Raw genomic sequence first — 16,161 nt, 5'->3', positions numbered from 1 at the left:
TTGTGCGCTCCAGATATTAAGTGAACAATATAATTATCTTGTGAAAAAAATATTTCATGTGTGCGTACAAGTTGGATGATAACTTCTGCAGAGGAGATAATTGTGTTGTGTGCACATCAGAATTTAACTTGTGAGCATGTGTTGAGCGCACAGGAAGATTATTGTGGGAACAAATTATTATCTTATGCACACAAGACCGCACTAACCCAGACCGAGATATACCCGGGACCAGAGTGCTCCAAGACCGAGACAAGAGCAAGACATTGAGGGATCGAGACCGAGTCAAGACCACACTAACCGTGACCAAGATATACCCGATACCGGAGTGCTCCAAGACCGAGACAAGACCAAGACATTTAGGGATCAAGACCATAAATACCCCTGAAAAATCATCATCTTGTGCAGCGGGCGTGTCACTCACTTAGCCCATAACACCGAGAAGGTTGCAGCCGAAAATCAAATTATGAATGAATTGAAGTTATTTGTTATTTTTACTACATTGTACAACAGATCATTATCTTGTAGGCCCTACTTGTGAGAAGAAATAGTAGCTTGTTGTTCATACAGTATAATTTGTGTGCACAAGATAATTATGTTTGAATCATAACACATATTATACATCACAGAGCCACTGTCCTCATTGTGTTGTCATTAACTTTACACACTGACTGAAAATTCATCAGATAACTGGAAGCTTCTCTTCAGCCCCGAGCCGTGGTCTTAAACAAACCTTTATCTGCTTCAACTTCAAAAACACATTAAATGACTTCAAAACACAATACACAAAAAGAGATTCATTCTAAACCCAAAAGACAAAAGGTTAAAAATACAAAAGTCTGGGGAAGGAGACAGACACTTTGCAAAATAACTCCTGGTAAACACTGCCACCTAGTGTCCACTTGAGGACACTTGAGCTACATGCAATTTTAAGTTATCAGCTTAATTGGTTATGTGTGCTACACATACAGTACAAGGGATTTGACAGATGAACTGAGCTCTCCATACAAAACTACAAAAGTAAACAAAAACAAGACCTGGGCCCTTTCTGAATAGCCACAGTTCAGTATGCATTACGTACTTTTCAGTAGGGAGTTTCAGTATACTGAACCCTCGTGGTCATTCAGTATGCATTTTTTGGGTCCACCTCAGTATACTGAACATTTCAGTATGGATACTAACTTCCGGGTTTCATGCAGTATGGATCGGATGCGTGCTTTCAGGAAATGAATTGTATTTTACCACCCACAATGCTGTGCGAAATTAAACTTAAATCGTCACTTCACGTCCGCCTCCAAATCAAAACAAACGAGCGTGGATTAATTGAATCAATTTTTAATCTAGAGTTAAAGTCCCGTCTGAAATCACTACTTTTAATTAACAACAGAAAATAAAACAAACGTCTGCATTATTATAAAACCTTTCTCCCTCTATTTAAATAATGATTTCACTATTTAAATCTGTCTTTATTGGTTTATTTTACTTTATATTCTGTATATTACTGTCTTTCATTTGTACTTTCCTTTATGAAGGCTACTGTATGTTATTTAGTTATTTAATCTGTTTTTTTTACTTGATTTACATTGTGATATTGTTTTTTGTTTACCTGACTGTATATGAGCATTATTCTTCTTGAATAAAGCTAAAAAAAAAAAACTTAAAAAAAACGAGTGAATGCGGCCGGTTCGGGAAACGTAAATGACGTCACTTCCATACTGACTGAATCAGAAGAAGTAGGAACAAATATCTGTCTACTGTGCGCGCCTACTGAATAGTAGGTACTAAACAGTATACAGCACGGATAGTAGGTACTGTCTACTGCCTACTGACAGATTGAGTAGGTACTTGGCAATTTGGATACAGCCCTGTACTAGAGAGCACAATACTGTGGCAAACACCATCTTGATTTTTTTTCCCATGAAGTTTAATGTAATGAAAGCATCTACGAGCTCAGGTCTCAACAACCCTCTGTATCAGTTTTGCTCACCTGCCTTCACTCAGTTATTTATTTCTTCTTCATCTCTAAAGCATAGACTGTAAACTCTTAACACTCAGTTCTAATCAAGCCTGTATTTAAGACTCTCCTGTTCACACAGACTCCGCCAGATTTTTCTTTCCCTCCATGCACGGCTTTCTCCTTTGGATTGATCACCCAGTATCGACTCTGCCCGCCTCTGACCTGTCCTTCACCTGACCTTCACCTGACCCCAGTTGGATTGTTTATTATTTCAGACTGCTTTTCTGCTACCAAACCTGCTGCCTGCTTGAGTTTAACAGTATCAGTCTAGTACTATTAAAGAGCATTACATGCATCAAGTCTGGTTTCAAGTGTCCTGCTTTTGGGTTCCTACACCATCGATTACACCCTCAGCATTGAACCAGCAAAGTTACCTTTCACCATCATTTCAATCATACACATGCTCTATCATTTACTCTAGAAGGGACCGATGTGTGGTCAGAGGATGTGTTCTAAAGCAGTTTTATGCACAACAAATTGGGAGTGATGCCAGAACATCTCCAGACGTTACCTCCTCACATGTAGTTCTCCTGATTGGTTTCTGAATCACTGCTCACAATGTTTCAAGTCGACCCGTTTTCCCCTCCATCTTGTCTAGAGTGGCCTGCTAACTATAGTCAGGTGTAATGTTCTGAACGAGCCTGCACCGACAGATAAATGAACAGACTGTTATGGCAGATGTACTTTAAGGATCCACAGGCCCGAGACTCTGTTAATAATAATAGCTGTATGTTATTTTTACATCCTGCTGCAGGCTGATACAAGATGTTCATCTGGTTTCATCACAGTACTTTCTCCTTCCCCGTACAGAAGCAATTTAAGTGTGATGAAAACAGCCGAAACTGATGACAGTTTTCACAGTCCTGTTGGAACATAATGCTCGTCTTTTTACTAACAGCGAGAGAGCCTTGTGTTTTTGCAACATGGTCACACCCCCAACTTGTCGAATATTGACAGTCGCTATGGGACTGTTGAAAATGAACGCCACAGGGGAGCCCTGTGCGTTGATCACTAACACTAAGGGCTCCTGACCGACCGTCAATATATGACGAGTCGTGAATGAGACTGTATTGGTTTTTATGCTCGTATATGGATCTCAACCTCTGGTTGTCATATGACACACTTTGAAAATAATACTAACTCCAACTTTGGAAAAGGAAAAGTTCAGAGCAATGAGATTATTTATGAAACAATGGAGATGACTGTTATAGTTGGAGCCGCCTCCTGTGAATCTTTTACCAAAAGGGCCCCAATAGACTCTGGTAAGGCCACTGGTTATGTGAGCGCTCTGCCTGACTGAGATCTCTGACTATTGATGGGTCTATAATGAGAAAAACAAGTTTACATAAACTGAACGTTGTTGTAAGTAAAGATGCTTTGCCTTCGGTTCATTTTTATTTCTAAAAATGTGTATAAACTATAGACTGTAAATATTTATGGACGAAGCCTGAGTGATGTCATCCGTCTGTTCCTGCAGGGGGCGCTGGAGTCCCATCGATGGCGGTCTGCATGTTGGAAATGCTGTCTCAGATTAACTTTCAGTCAACCTAACGACAGGCTGAAAGCTGGAGCTGAGGCGGGTTTTAAGCCTCCTGACAAACCGTTACACCACGCCCACCTGTCAATCAGGTCAGCTACACGCCTTATTATGAATATGATGAGTCATCAAAACATTCACCCCCCCCCCCCCCCAATACAGTGTGTTCTGACTTGAGCAGGTGTTCATGTGCACTTTACAACTCGTAAACTTGTTTTTCCGATGTGTCCGACACCACATGAATGCAGCATCACTTAGCAATGACAGTAGGAAACCTCCCTAAGGGGGCCCCATTGTACAGCACTCACTCATTTACCAGTAATGACTGAATGTTACTCATCTAGCCCTAAATATGGGGGAAAGAAACTTGATTGGCATAATTTCAGCTAGCATTACATTATGGTTTTTGTTCTTTGACCCATTTTTTAATCATCATTCTTCATCGTCATATTTTGAAAAGATAATGTTCTTAATGTTCTTTATACTTTTATTTAGAAATTATAATACAGGTGTAAACTTAAGACATACTAATGGTGGTGAACGCTGGTTGGAGGGGCCCCTGTGAATGTTTGTCTTGGGCCCCAATAGACTCTAGAATCGCCACTGCGTGAGAGCAAAAATATAGGCCTATATAAACTATAACAGAGTATTTATTAACTCCTTTATGTAATTTAATGTGGGTCACGTTGCTAACAGATTATCTCTGCTGAGAGTGGGCGGGGTTGGCCATGCATCTCTGTCTATGTCATCAAACGCACACTTGTAGAATAAGCGGGGCGGTCTGTGGAGTAAAACAAACGCAGATGTTGGGAGAAAAAATTACCACGCCGCGCTTCATGTGCTCATCCGGGTACTTCAGTGTCCACGTAACTCAATCCTGCGCCTCCCATTGGCTGCTTGTAAAATACACTTTTGTGCACTTTCTCAAGTCTCTGCTCTCTATAGATGAACACTGGTCGAATATTTGCAGACACTACGGCCGAGTATGGACGTGTGGATGATTTAAAACGGTGTAATATTGAGTTTAAACAGGAGTCAAAAAAGCACATTATAGAAACGTGACAGGGGAACGCTTGTATAACTTCTTGATTCTGACCAATCAGAGGGCGCAGATTGTCCTGCGTGTTCCTGTACGTCTCTTGGTACCATAGACTGTAATGGTACAAAGAGTACGGGTTACACGGCGGACGACTTAACTACGAGTTATTTTACAGTAACTACAAATTGTTTGACGAGTTGGAGTGCTAATTTGCCGATTACTTAATCTACTCGTTGAAACGAAGCGGAGATATTCTTGCGGTCGTACTGTACTTGTTGTTAAACTAGCGTTAGCGGGAGCTTTAGCTAGTCCCGTCCCTGCTGTCTTAAACGTCTTTATTCGGAACTTGTTGTCGCATATTTTGTAACTATTTAATCGTTCCCGCTAATCAGGAGGACGTCTGTGCTGTTTTTGAGCATCCCCGGTGGTCGTCTGCTTCCACACATGCTGCCCCCGCCGCTCAGGAGACTCAACTCTGTGGATGAATTCATGGAGCAAGGTTAAGAGAATAATCGTTACCAGACAATCTAAAGCTACTTCCGAAGACTTCTGTCTTCAAGGACATCTTATTATTGTTGTTGTTGGGGACACCCCCTCCCCCACTTTTCCACCGTCACTTGGGATATAAAAGACAGCAGGTGACATGGTTGTCAACACCATCCACTGGTTCAGGAAGGGACTGCGGCTGCACGACAACCCGTCTCTGAGGGACTCTATCCGGGGAGCGGACACCCTGCGGTGCATCTACATCCTGGACCCCTGGTTCGCGGGATCCTCCAATGTGGGCATCAACAGGTGGAGGTGAGAAGGGGAACATTGGGTCAGAACATGCAGTATGTAATGGGGAGAGGTAGTCTTTAACCCACAAAGCTATTAAACCCGATACAACAAGTTTCAACAAAAGGGGGTATTATCATTTTCTGGAGCAACGATACTGAATTTATTTGTTGTTACCAAAAGTCGTAATTGGTTGGTTGTTGGATTGGTATCTAAAAAAATGTAAACAATACATTTGTCTAGAATACTTAATGAGAATAATAGTTTGGCCCAAATGCAATACATTTTGAATAAATGTGTAATGTATTGATGGAGATAATGTTTTAGAAAAACCAGTAGTTTATTTTTCCCCTCAGGCATTTCTATGCTGATGTTTGAACTGTGTGTGTATCAGAAGAACATTTTGTACCACTTTGTAGTCCTCCATCTTTGATTTTAGTGGTTTTGGTCAGTCACTTCTTAGTTTTGGGAAGATGGTATTTGCAAAAATAATAGAGTAAAGGAATTGACGTTGAGCTTCATAAAGATGTTGCTGTGTCAGGCGACATGACAAAGATTTGTCCTGCTCCTTGTCCCTGAGTTAGAAAGTGGGTCAGTGTGTCGTGATGTTCACAACTTAATCCCCTCCCCTCAGAGGGGCTGGCCTACATTAAACACACACTCACCATACCCACCCACTACTGCCACCACCACCACTTAATTTACAGTGTGCACACTATAGACTTTTACACATAGCACTCCTGAAAATATTTAGGAAATGTGAGGACTGCTCCTGAAATCCATCTGATCTGGATGTTCACACATGCACTTCACAGCGGGTGACTGTCCCTGTCAGACAGGAGGGGGGTGATGCAGTATAGCAGACAAATCGACAGAGTCTGCTGTACGATGCTATAATGAGAATATTTGTCTTTCTATCAATGCTACGTGTAGTGGAACAGAATCTCAATGTGAACTAAAGAGTGGAGAAGAACATACTGGAGAACAAGAAACATAACGCAGCAGGTTCATTAGAGCACAGAGATGGTAGAGGTGGTGTGCAGACAGTCTATGGTCGTGCAGCGATCACAGAGAATAAACATCACCACCCCCTCCCACTCGCTCCAGGTGAATTCTCCTGATTATATCCTGCTGCGTTCTCACATCAGCTCACTCTGACTTCATGTGGAAAAAAATACTTTCAGGAGTTTTCTGCAAGTGTGAAAGACATATCAATCCGTTCACATGCATCCACAACCATGACATCACTTTGTGCGCTCTGTAAGTTATCTGGCTGCTCAATATTGTTGGGGTTTTCAAACAATTTGTCTTCATGTTTTTAACATGAAAAGCGGAGAGGTTTTCATTGTTGAGAAGTCCCGGACTGACTAAAATGACTGAAAAGAAGCCACAAAGTCAGTTAAGTAGCCGTCATGTTCTCTGTGTTGTTCGCCGATGTGCAGGCGTGTCCCTTTTTTTAAAATTTTAGAGTCCACCTGTCTTGTTAACTAAGGGCGCAGTCACACTGGCCATCTGTACTGTGCCGTACTCAAGCCAATTGTGCCTCAGCACAGAACGGGACAATTACCGGTACACTTTCTTGGCCCTGCCATGGTTGGAAGATGTGTGCTTTTAGCTTTTGGGACCTTCAGTGTCGTTTAAACTTAAAATATATGAAATTACATATTTGTTATAACTGCATCCTAGGCTTAGAGTCATTGTTTTGGTATGTGTGCTTCAATAAGGAAGCCGATGTTTGTTTGTTTGCTGATTCAGAGTTGACGTCATGATGATTGGTGGCAGGCTCGTAGCCACTTCCTTTATAAGATGTTCCGCCTTTTTTTAATAAACTATTATCAATGAAGATCTAGGATCAAAACGATGTCAGTAAATGTTTGTTTGCAAGTTAGAAGACAGCATGTTGGAGTTTATCTGTAAGTATATAAATGTAGTGAAAATCATCCTGTTTTGATAAGTTCAGGTTTGTCAGCGAGGAGAGTAACACACTTTCATTTTGTGTGTTTCTGTAATATATGTGTGAATCCTTACTTAGCCCATAGAGGGCACTGTTTCTGTTGTTTAAACAAACATCCAGTCTGGGTTAACATTAGAGAAGCGGAAAAATGCAGATGGCTGTGTGTCTACAACAAGTTCACCAGCAGAGGGCGCTGCATATTCACACTTTTTACTTCATGTCTTCTGCTTCATGCTTTGACTGACTGGTAGTTGTAATTAAAACAGCTGAACCATGTGAATCATGCTTTAAATTTTACACCACGTCATGCTTCATTCAAGTTAGTAGTTAGTGTTGTCAAAATGAAAGTGAAAATAAGTAACGTAGGTTTCCTGCTGTAATGCTCAGTGGTTATCTTCTTGGTGGGATTAATTCAGGAGCGTTTGTGTTGAATGTTGAATGTGTTTTTATTTTTTAGTCTTCTGAATGTACAGTTGTATGACTTGGTGTAATTAAATCTCCACACAGGCAGAGAAGCAGCCTCAAGCCCTGACTCCGACAAAAAGGAAATATTTGAACATCTAATCAGCTTAATGTTTAAGTCCAATCAGCACGCTCTGCACACAGGGTCTCGTGTTGATGTTTTGATCTTTTTCTGTGAAACTTTGGATCCCCTTGAGCAATAGATTTGAATGTTGATTTTTACTTGCAGCTGTTTGTGTTCCATTGAATGTTCCTCATGTGATACACACACACACACACACTGTGGGCTTTGTGCTGCAGCAGTGGTGCTTTTAGCCCCCCAGTGTTTCTCTCGTATCATCCGATCAGCCCTCCCTTATCATAACAGTCTCATCATTTGGTTTAGTGTGACCCTGGTGTCTTGTCAGACGCCATCTAATCAGTGTAAAATGACTAAACCGATTCCCTCTGTGTGTTTTGTTTCAGGTTTTTGTTGCATTGTTTGGAGGACTTGGACACCAGCCTGCGTAAACTGAACTCCCGTCTGTTTGTCATCAGAGGACAGCCCACCGACGTCTTCCCTCGTCTGTTTAAGGTGTGACACGAGATGCCGATGTGTAACAATCCTAACCTTATGTTTCTGTTATAACTCTTTTCAATAGTAGATTTAGAAATTTAAGATTTGGGGGGGGCGCTGATACCCTAGTGGTTAGTGTGCGTGTCTCTAGCTGTGGGAGTGTCACTCACCTGGGGGAGGGGTTACTGCCCTTTGTGATGTCATGAAGGGAAAATCTCCAAACGTCCTGTTTGAGCATTGAGCACATTTTCTGAAAAGTGGAGCAGGCAAAAGACATAGAGGATGGACTTTTCTCATCATTGGGGGGTTTGTAGACAGACTAGAGACACATGTTAGAGTTAGAGAAACATGGTGAAGTGGTTTAAGTATAATATGTGACCTTTAAACTTCATGAGATACTTTTGAATAGACATTAGACGAATACGCTAGGATGTAATTTTTTTGTGGTGTGCCCTTTATGAAACCATTCTAAAATCCAACTCTGATCTTTTCCTCAGGAGTGGAAGATCAACCGTTTATCTTATGAATATGACTCTGAGCCGTTTGGGAAGGAGCGTGATGCCACCATTCAGAAGCTCGCCAGCGAAGCGAAGGTGGAGGTCATGGTGCGGATTTCACACACACTCTACGACCTGGCCAAGTGAGTGACGATACAGTGACTGTTTTTACAAAGTGTACCGTCCGTGTCTGTTCCCGTCTGTGCGTCTGTGCACATTTAAACTGATTCCTGTCACGTGTTCTGTGTTGAAGGATCATTGAACTGAACGATGGTCAGCCTCCTATCACCTATAAGCGCTTCCAGGCTCTCGTTAGCCGGATGGAAGCCGTGGAGCACCCTGCAGAGACGATCACACCGGATGTGATCAAAAACTGTGCCACGCCCATCAGTGACGACCACGACCACAAATTCGGGGTGCCGACCCTGGAAGAGTTGGGTGAGTTTTTGTCTGCTGTTTTTGATTCTTTGATGAAATCAATAATTCTGTGTACCAGACTTTGGGCTCTTAATCTTATTTTACACTTGTATGTTTTCATTTTCAGGTTTTGACACGGAGGGCCTGAGCGAAGCCGTGTGGCCGGGTGGAGAAACAGAAGCCCTTATCAGGCTGGAGAGACACCTGGAGAGGAAGGTAAGAAGACCACACTTGGGCCTTAATAAGAGGCTTAAATATTTATCCAGGATTAGATCTCCTCTCAGACATCAAGCTGGTTTTATTTTACTTAAAGTGAACTGATGATCTTTTTCAGGCGTGGGTGGCAAACTTCGAGAGTCCTCGTATGAACGCCAACTCCCTGCTGGCCAGTCCCACGGGCCTCAGTCCGTACCTGCGCTTCGGATGTCTCTCTTGTCGACTATTCTACTCAAAACTCACCGACCTGTACATAAAGGTACGTATGACCACAGACACAGCAACATGAAATACACCAATTAAAAGCCCCTACAGTATCTACGAACACCTAGCCCCTTCAGTCCGATTAGGTTTTAAGGTGAGATGCTGACTGAGTTTTGTAGGTGCATGTTTGTAACCTTGTTAATTTAATTGATCTTAACTCACAAACTTTTTATCAGCCCCTTTGGCCAATCATCGAAGTTGATGTACCTTTTTTTTGTTTTTGTTTCCGTTGCCTCATCAGGTGAAGGAGAACAACTCCCCGCCTCTCTCCCTGTACGGTCAGCTGCTGTTTAGGGAGTTCTTCTACACCTCCGCCACCAACAACCCCTGCTTTGACAAGATGGAGGGAAACCCTGTGTGCGTGCAGATCCCCTGGGACAGAAACCCGGAAGCTCTGGCCAAGTGGGCGGAGGGACAGACAGGCTTTCCCTGGATAGATGCCATCATGACCCAGTTGAGGCAGGAGGGCTGGGTCCATCACTTGGCACGGCATGCTGTGGCCTGCTTCCTGACCAGGGGAGACCTGTGGATCAGCTGGGAGGAAGGCATGAAGGTAGGAACAGAAGTGTTTCTTTTTAAATATTAACGTGATTCTGCCAACTACTTACATGGTGCATCCACATCAACGTAACAGTGGTGTCCCAGTGTGTGGTTTTACATTGCTTTATGGCAGGGCAACTGGCGGCCCCCATCAACCCTCAACGTGGCCCTCAGGTCAATTTTTACATATCAATTAATTGGAAACATGAAGAAAACATGAAAAAATCTGCCATGAAATCATGAAAACCAGAAATATGTCCATAATAATATTTGATCACTGGTATATGTTGAGTTAAATTTGAGACATAATTGACTGTAATAGTTTTTGTATCCTACAATTTGGCCCTCTGGCAGTGAGAATTAAATGAATGTGGCCCTTGCTGTGACCAAAGTTGCTTATCCCTGCTTTATGGCATTGACGTGGTGTGTAAACACAAAGCAGGAGCTTCACAAACACACTGTTCTTCAGCCCTGCCAGCTGTCTCCCCCCGTCAGGCCTCTGTTACTGCCTCTGATGGCGGATCAGAGGATGGTGCCATTTGTGAAAACCGATGGCACTAAAAGAGCTGCACACAAACTGACTGATGTTGATCACGATGGATCATCAGTTGGTAGAGTCGGTCGTCTCTCAACCGGAAGGTCGGGGATTCGATCCCCAGCTCCTGCAGCAACATATCCGATCCGTGGGCAAGACACTTAACCCCAGATTGCTCCCGCTGCTTCATCTGCAGCGTGTGAATGTGTAGGAATAGATTAGTTACTTCTGATGGACTCTTTAATCAGCAGCCTCTACCATCTGTATGTGAATGTGTAGGTGTGACCTGCAGAGTAAAAGCGCTTTACAAGCTCAAGTCCATTTACCATTTACAAAGGAAGACACTTTAAACCTTTTTTTCTCTCTGAGAGACCTCCAAACACAGACTGCGACTTATATACCGGACTTTACGGTAAATTGTATTTTAAGGAGGTGGAGCCCTTGCACAGTTCACCAGCGATTTTAAAAAGGCTTTAGCACGATCACTATAGATTTATTTGTGATCTGCAGATAAAAATCCTCTTGGTCTAACTCGTGAGACTGTAAATGATTTAAATAATTATTCAGTTAAAAGAGGTGATGTCTCAGGTGGTCCACTGTCAGTACCTATGGTCCTGTGGGATCCAGTTTTAACGTTTACACCTGACATGAACAGCCGAAGCTTTAACAGAAAGTCACTGTAAGTGAGTGAAGGTGCTTATGTGTTTAACAATCATGTTTTCTTTCTGTGTTGTACTCAGGCGTTTGAGGAGCTGCTCATAGACGCAGACTGGAGTGTAAACGCTGGCAGCTGGATGTGGCTCTCTTGCAGCTCCTTCTTTCAGCAGTTTTTCAAATGTTACTGCCCCGTGGGATTTGGACGACGCACAGACCCCACTGGGGACTACATACGGTCAGTGAGCATTTAATCTGCATCACATGTAGAATAAAGTACCAGCCACCGGTTATTAGTCGGCAGTGTTGTGATTCATTTGTGCCCCTTGCTGTTGTTGTGAAGGGTGTGTAGTCCATGTGCTCTCTTCATTTTAGCCCCTTTTTTAAAGTGTTTCAACATTCATACTGGACTGTTGAAATGTTTGGTCTTTTTGCTTCATGTTTAATGTGATGGGAAATTGTTGTAATTGAATACTGAGCATTAAACTCACATCATGTTCCGCTGGTCTTCATTCTTCTCTTTCTCTGTGTCCAGGCGTTATTTGCCGGTACTAAGAGGCTTTCCAGCTGAATACATTTATGATCCGTGGAACGCCCCGGAGGAAGTGCAGAAGGCGGCCAAATGTATCATCGGAGTTCATTACCCCAAGCCCATGGTGAACCACGCCGAGGCCAGCCGCATCAACATCGAGAGGATGAGGCAGATTTACCAGCAGCTCTCCAGCTACAGAGGAATAGGTAACACTGTGACCAACATTCTCATAACATCCAACTCACACTTGAAATTTAACTTTGATTACCTTAAAGGTCACATATTATCCTTCTCCTTTTCAACCGGTTTCAATAAGTCTCAGAGCTCCCCAAAACATGTCTGATCATGTCTATAAAACCCTCTATTTGAGCCCTGCTCAGAACAGGCTGTTTCTGTGTCTGAAACTTTAAATGTAAATGAGCTGTGTCTGACCACGCCCCCTCTCTAGATGGGCAGAACAAACACCTAGAAGGTGTCATGAAGGGAAAATCTCCAAACGGCCTGTTTGAGCACACATTTTCTGAAAAGTGGAGCAGGCTAAAGACGGAGAGGATGGACTTAGAGAAACATGGGGAAGTGGATTTAGCAGAATATGTGACCTTTAAATCTGGCCTGATTTGGATGTTTGGTTTAATTTTGCAACTAAACAAGAACACGTTTCCGTCTGACTGTCTTGAATGCAAACTTTTTCTTCACTGAAAGAAATCTATGCAACCTGTGTAGATGTCACCACAGTCCTCAGCATGGAGGCTTTGTGTCACAGTATTTGTAGCTTCCAGATATTGTAAGCTGTGTCCTATACCGGGCGATCATTATTCCAGTGTAAAAGACTCAGGCATGCATCGTCATTACCGAGAGTACAGCCTTCACCATCACACAATGCATGCAACATGGCGTGATTAAAAATGGACTCCCATTTATTTTGTATTGCAAACTGAGCTGGGAAACATAACGAGGCTGAGGTCTGACCTCAGGGCAGAAATCGGTGATGATTTGGCTCACAGACATAATCACACATTTTTAAACAAGCAGCATTAAGGCTCTGTGTGTTTCCTCTTAAGGTTTAATATCTCTCAGGTATTACAAATGTACCTGCAGATTTCTACAGATCACTCCGAGGTTGATGAAGGATTTTTTAAAAATCATGTCAAAGAATAAAAAGATGTTTTTTTAAATAATTTTCCCTTACAAGTTTTTTTTTTTTTTTTTTAAATAGTTAAAACTGTTTTTGTCTCCCTGCAGGTCTCCTGGCTGCAGTTCCATCTAATCCCAGCAGCAACATGAGAGGAGTCGGTGCAGGGAGCAGTCAGGCTCCAAGAGGGGCTTCTGAAAATCCCCCCACCCAGGAGACAATACCTCGGACAGGTACAGACGTTTTTGTGGTTAAGATACACTGATTCAGTTCTAATGTAGTATGCACAAGAGATACTCACACCCCCAACCCCCACCCCTGTGAGACCCTGATGTGTCGCCCTCTGATGTCTAATATTTGCGTGCTATGATCTCATGACTTTTTCTCTCTGTGTTTTTTTTGTTTTAATGCAGAAAGAGGACAGATGACACAGAAGCGGCGCTATGAGGAGGCTCTCCCTGAAAGCTGCCGTAAATCTTTGAAGCAGAGCAAATGATATGAAAAAGACTCAAAGGGTCCGTCAGTGTGAACGGCATCGGACAATACTCTGCAGTGACTGTAACTCACCACGATAAACTACAGAACAGGGGGTCCTGGATCCAGCTGCAGCCTGAAGGACTCTCTCATGCACATGCTTTTTGTGAGCAGTTGAGGTTATTAGAGATCAGACGGTCAGCTGTTAAAACGTCTCCAGGTTAGAGGCATGAAACATCTCAGGAACAGAGGAGGGAACTGAGAGAAAACATTGAATCTGCAGAGAAAGGACCCTTAAACACCAGAGGGCTGCACGACCAAGTGAGATCGATATTTACAAATTCCCTCGATACTTTTCTGCAGTTTTGCCCAAGATGATGCTGCATTTTCACATGGGCTCACCCTGACTCCACAAGGAAAGTTTACTAGGGTGCTGGTGGAAGAATTTCCAGGTGAAGTGGGAGTGAAGAACGTGTCTGTTTGTGTTCACACATGCAGCGCACTCTGATCGTTTCAGGAGTTTAGTTCAAGCATGAACGCACCAATAAAAACTCTGCTGCCGTCAGACTCAGAGAGACGGCTGGCTATCGGTTCTTTGTGTGCAAAAGAAGCTTCAAATGCCTCGCTGAATGACGCCTTTCATCCCGGAGTTAACAGGCCGTTGATTGGTTAACTCCTTGATACCTGTTACTCCTAACTGGAGCTTCAGCTTTTGTCACGCTAGCTCACTCAAAGAAAGTCACTTTACGTTTAACTTGCTTCGAAGTGCAGCCCTCTGGGTACAAAAAAAGCAAAAACAATCAAGTCTTCACATCGGGGTATCGTGAGGCCGCCTTCTGTCTTCCACTGTAAAAAGTAACACAAGTGCTAATCTATGTTCCCCATCCGCTGAGTCAGGAAGTCATCGAGGGGAGTGTTTGGAACCAGGAGGCAAACACACCTTTTTATTCCCCGTCAGGTATTCACGCAGCGAAATGTTTCTTTAGCCATCGGTTGTCTTTGAAGATTAAATGAACGTAGTGTTTAATCCTGACAGCTGTGGCCATCAGGCAATCGGGGAGTTCTGTCGTGTACGGCCGACATGTTAACCCCGCTGTCTGCACAATGACCTGCATAGAACACCCAAATTAAATCCTGTTCCTCGTAAACAAGCCCCTTATATTCCTGTCTGAAGTCCGTCTGTCATGATTGTACACGACATGAGAAAGATGGAGGACACAGAGATGTGCAGCACTGTGAGGTTTGTTGATAAAGAAAACCTTACAGATGATACAGATTTGTACATATTTATTGTTTTTTGATTCCCTCAGTTTGTATATATTTGCTCACAGGGTTTCGCAGCTCTTTATTTTGTACAAACGATGACCAAATTCTTACGGTTTAAAATGGAAATAAAACAGAATTATTGTTGTAACCATGTTGTTTTGTACTTTTTTATTTCTAAATATGTGTGTTTACTTAAAGGCAGTCAAAGAGGGAATAAAGGGGATGTTGTTTTATAACTAACATCCTCCAGTGTCTGGATCATTAAGCCTGGACTTTTTCTCAAGGTAAATCACACAGACCACCACCAGAGGGCTCTCAATCAAAACAATAACCAAAGAAGCATCATTATCAAACGTTAAATATCTCCTCAAAGTAGCCGTGAGGATGTTTCAGTTTTTTCAGATTCTGGCGCCCCCCTGTGTACAAAGTAATGTAGTGTGAAGTCCCCTTTAAAGGTCACATATCCTCCTCCTTTTCATCCAAGTGTAAATAAGTCTCAGAGCTCCTCAAAACATGTGTGTGGAGTTTCTTGTTCTAAATCCACTCTGATCCTGTATTTGATCATGTCTATAAACCCCTCTATTTCAGCCCTGCTCAGAACAGACTGTTTCTGTGTCTGTACCTTTAAATATGTAAATGAGCTGTGTCTGACCACGCCCCCTCTCTGGGCTTGGGTGTCTCGATGCTTTCTCGCTCCATGTCCTATTGTTTACGGTGAGAAGGCAGACTCAGAGGGCAGAACAAACACCTAGCTGTGGGAGTGACACCCACCTGGGGGAGGGGTTACTGCCCTTTGTGATGTCATGAAGGGAAAATCTCCAAACGGCCTGTTTGAGCACACATTTTCTGAAAAGTGGAGCAGGCAAAAGATGGAGAGGATGGACTTTTCTCATCATTGGGGGGTTTGTAGACAGACTAGAGACACATATTAGAGTTAGAGAAACATGGTGAAGTGGATTTTGCAGAATATGTGACCTTTTAAAGGTCTGGTAATCCAGTGTTACACTGAAATGCATCCCTGCTAGTAATTGCATCTCGTGTGTTAGAAAACGGTCTACATCTTATTTGTGAGGGTCAGATCTTTGACGACAAAGTATGTGAAGTTTATACTTAATAAGCGTTAAGTTTCCTTGTTGTTCTGTAGACTCGGTTTAAAGCACATTTTCATGAGCCTGCATGAATATGACCTGGAAATAGTGTTTGACTGAAGGGCTTTCTTATTTGGATAGGCCTGTATATAAGAAACTGACAGGATGATTAATGGAGAAGGGGTGGGGTCAATACGTTTATAGTTC

At 42.7% G+C, this 16,161-nt stretch overlaps 1 protein-coding gene across 1 annotated transcript; it reads left to right on the top strand.

Moving 5' to 3' along the window:
- Window positions 1-4,695: 4,695 nt before the first annotated feature.
- cry1b (cryptochrome circadian regulator 1b) lies at window positions 4,696-14,983 on the top strand. Its single transcript, XM_061036625.1, has 12 exons — window positions 4,696-5,391; window positions 8,249-8,357; window positions 8,837-8,979; window positions 9,090-9,274; window positions 9,381-9,469; window positions 9,588-9,728; window positions 9,975-10,286; window positions 11,549-11,700; window positions 11,998-12,200; window positions 13,237-13,359; window positions 13,540-14,790; window positions 14,841-14,983. The coding sequence occupies exons 1-11, from the start codon at window positions 5,234-5,236 to the stop codon at window positions 13,620-13,622; spliced, it is 1,698 nt and encodes a 565-aa protein (XP_060892608.1). The 5' UTR covers window positions 4,696-5,233; the 3' UTR covers window positions 13,623-14,790; window positions 14,841-14,983.
- Window positions 14,984-16,161: the final 1,178 nt, after the last annotated feature.

Source organism: Labrus mixtus, chromosome 4, assembly GCF_963584025.1.
Source record: "Labrus mixtus chromosome 4, fLabMix1.1, whole genome shotgun sequence".
Classification (NCBI taxonomy): Eukaryota; Metazoa; Chordata; class Actinopteri; order Labriformes; family Labridae; genus Labrus; species Labrus mixtus.
This window is presented reverse-complemented; position numbering and strand designations above follow the sequence as displayed.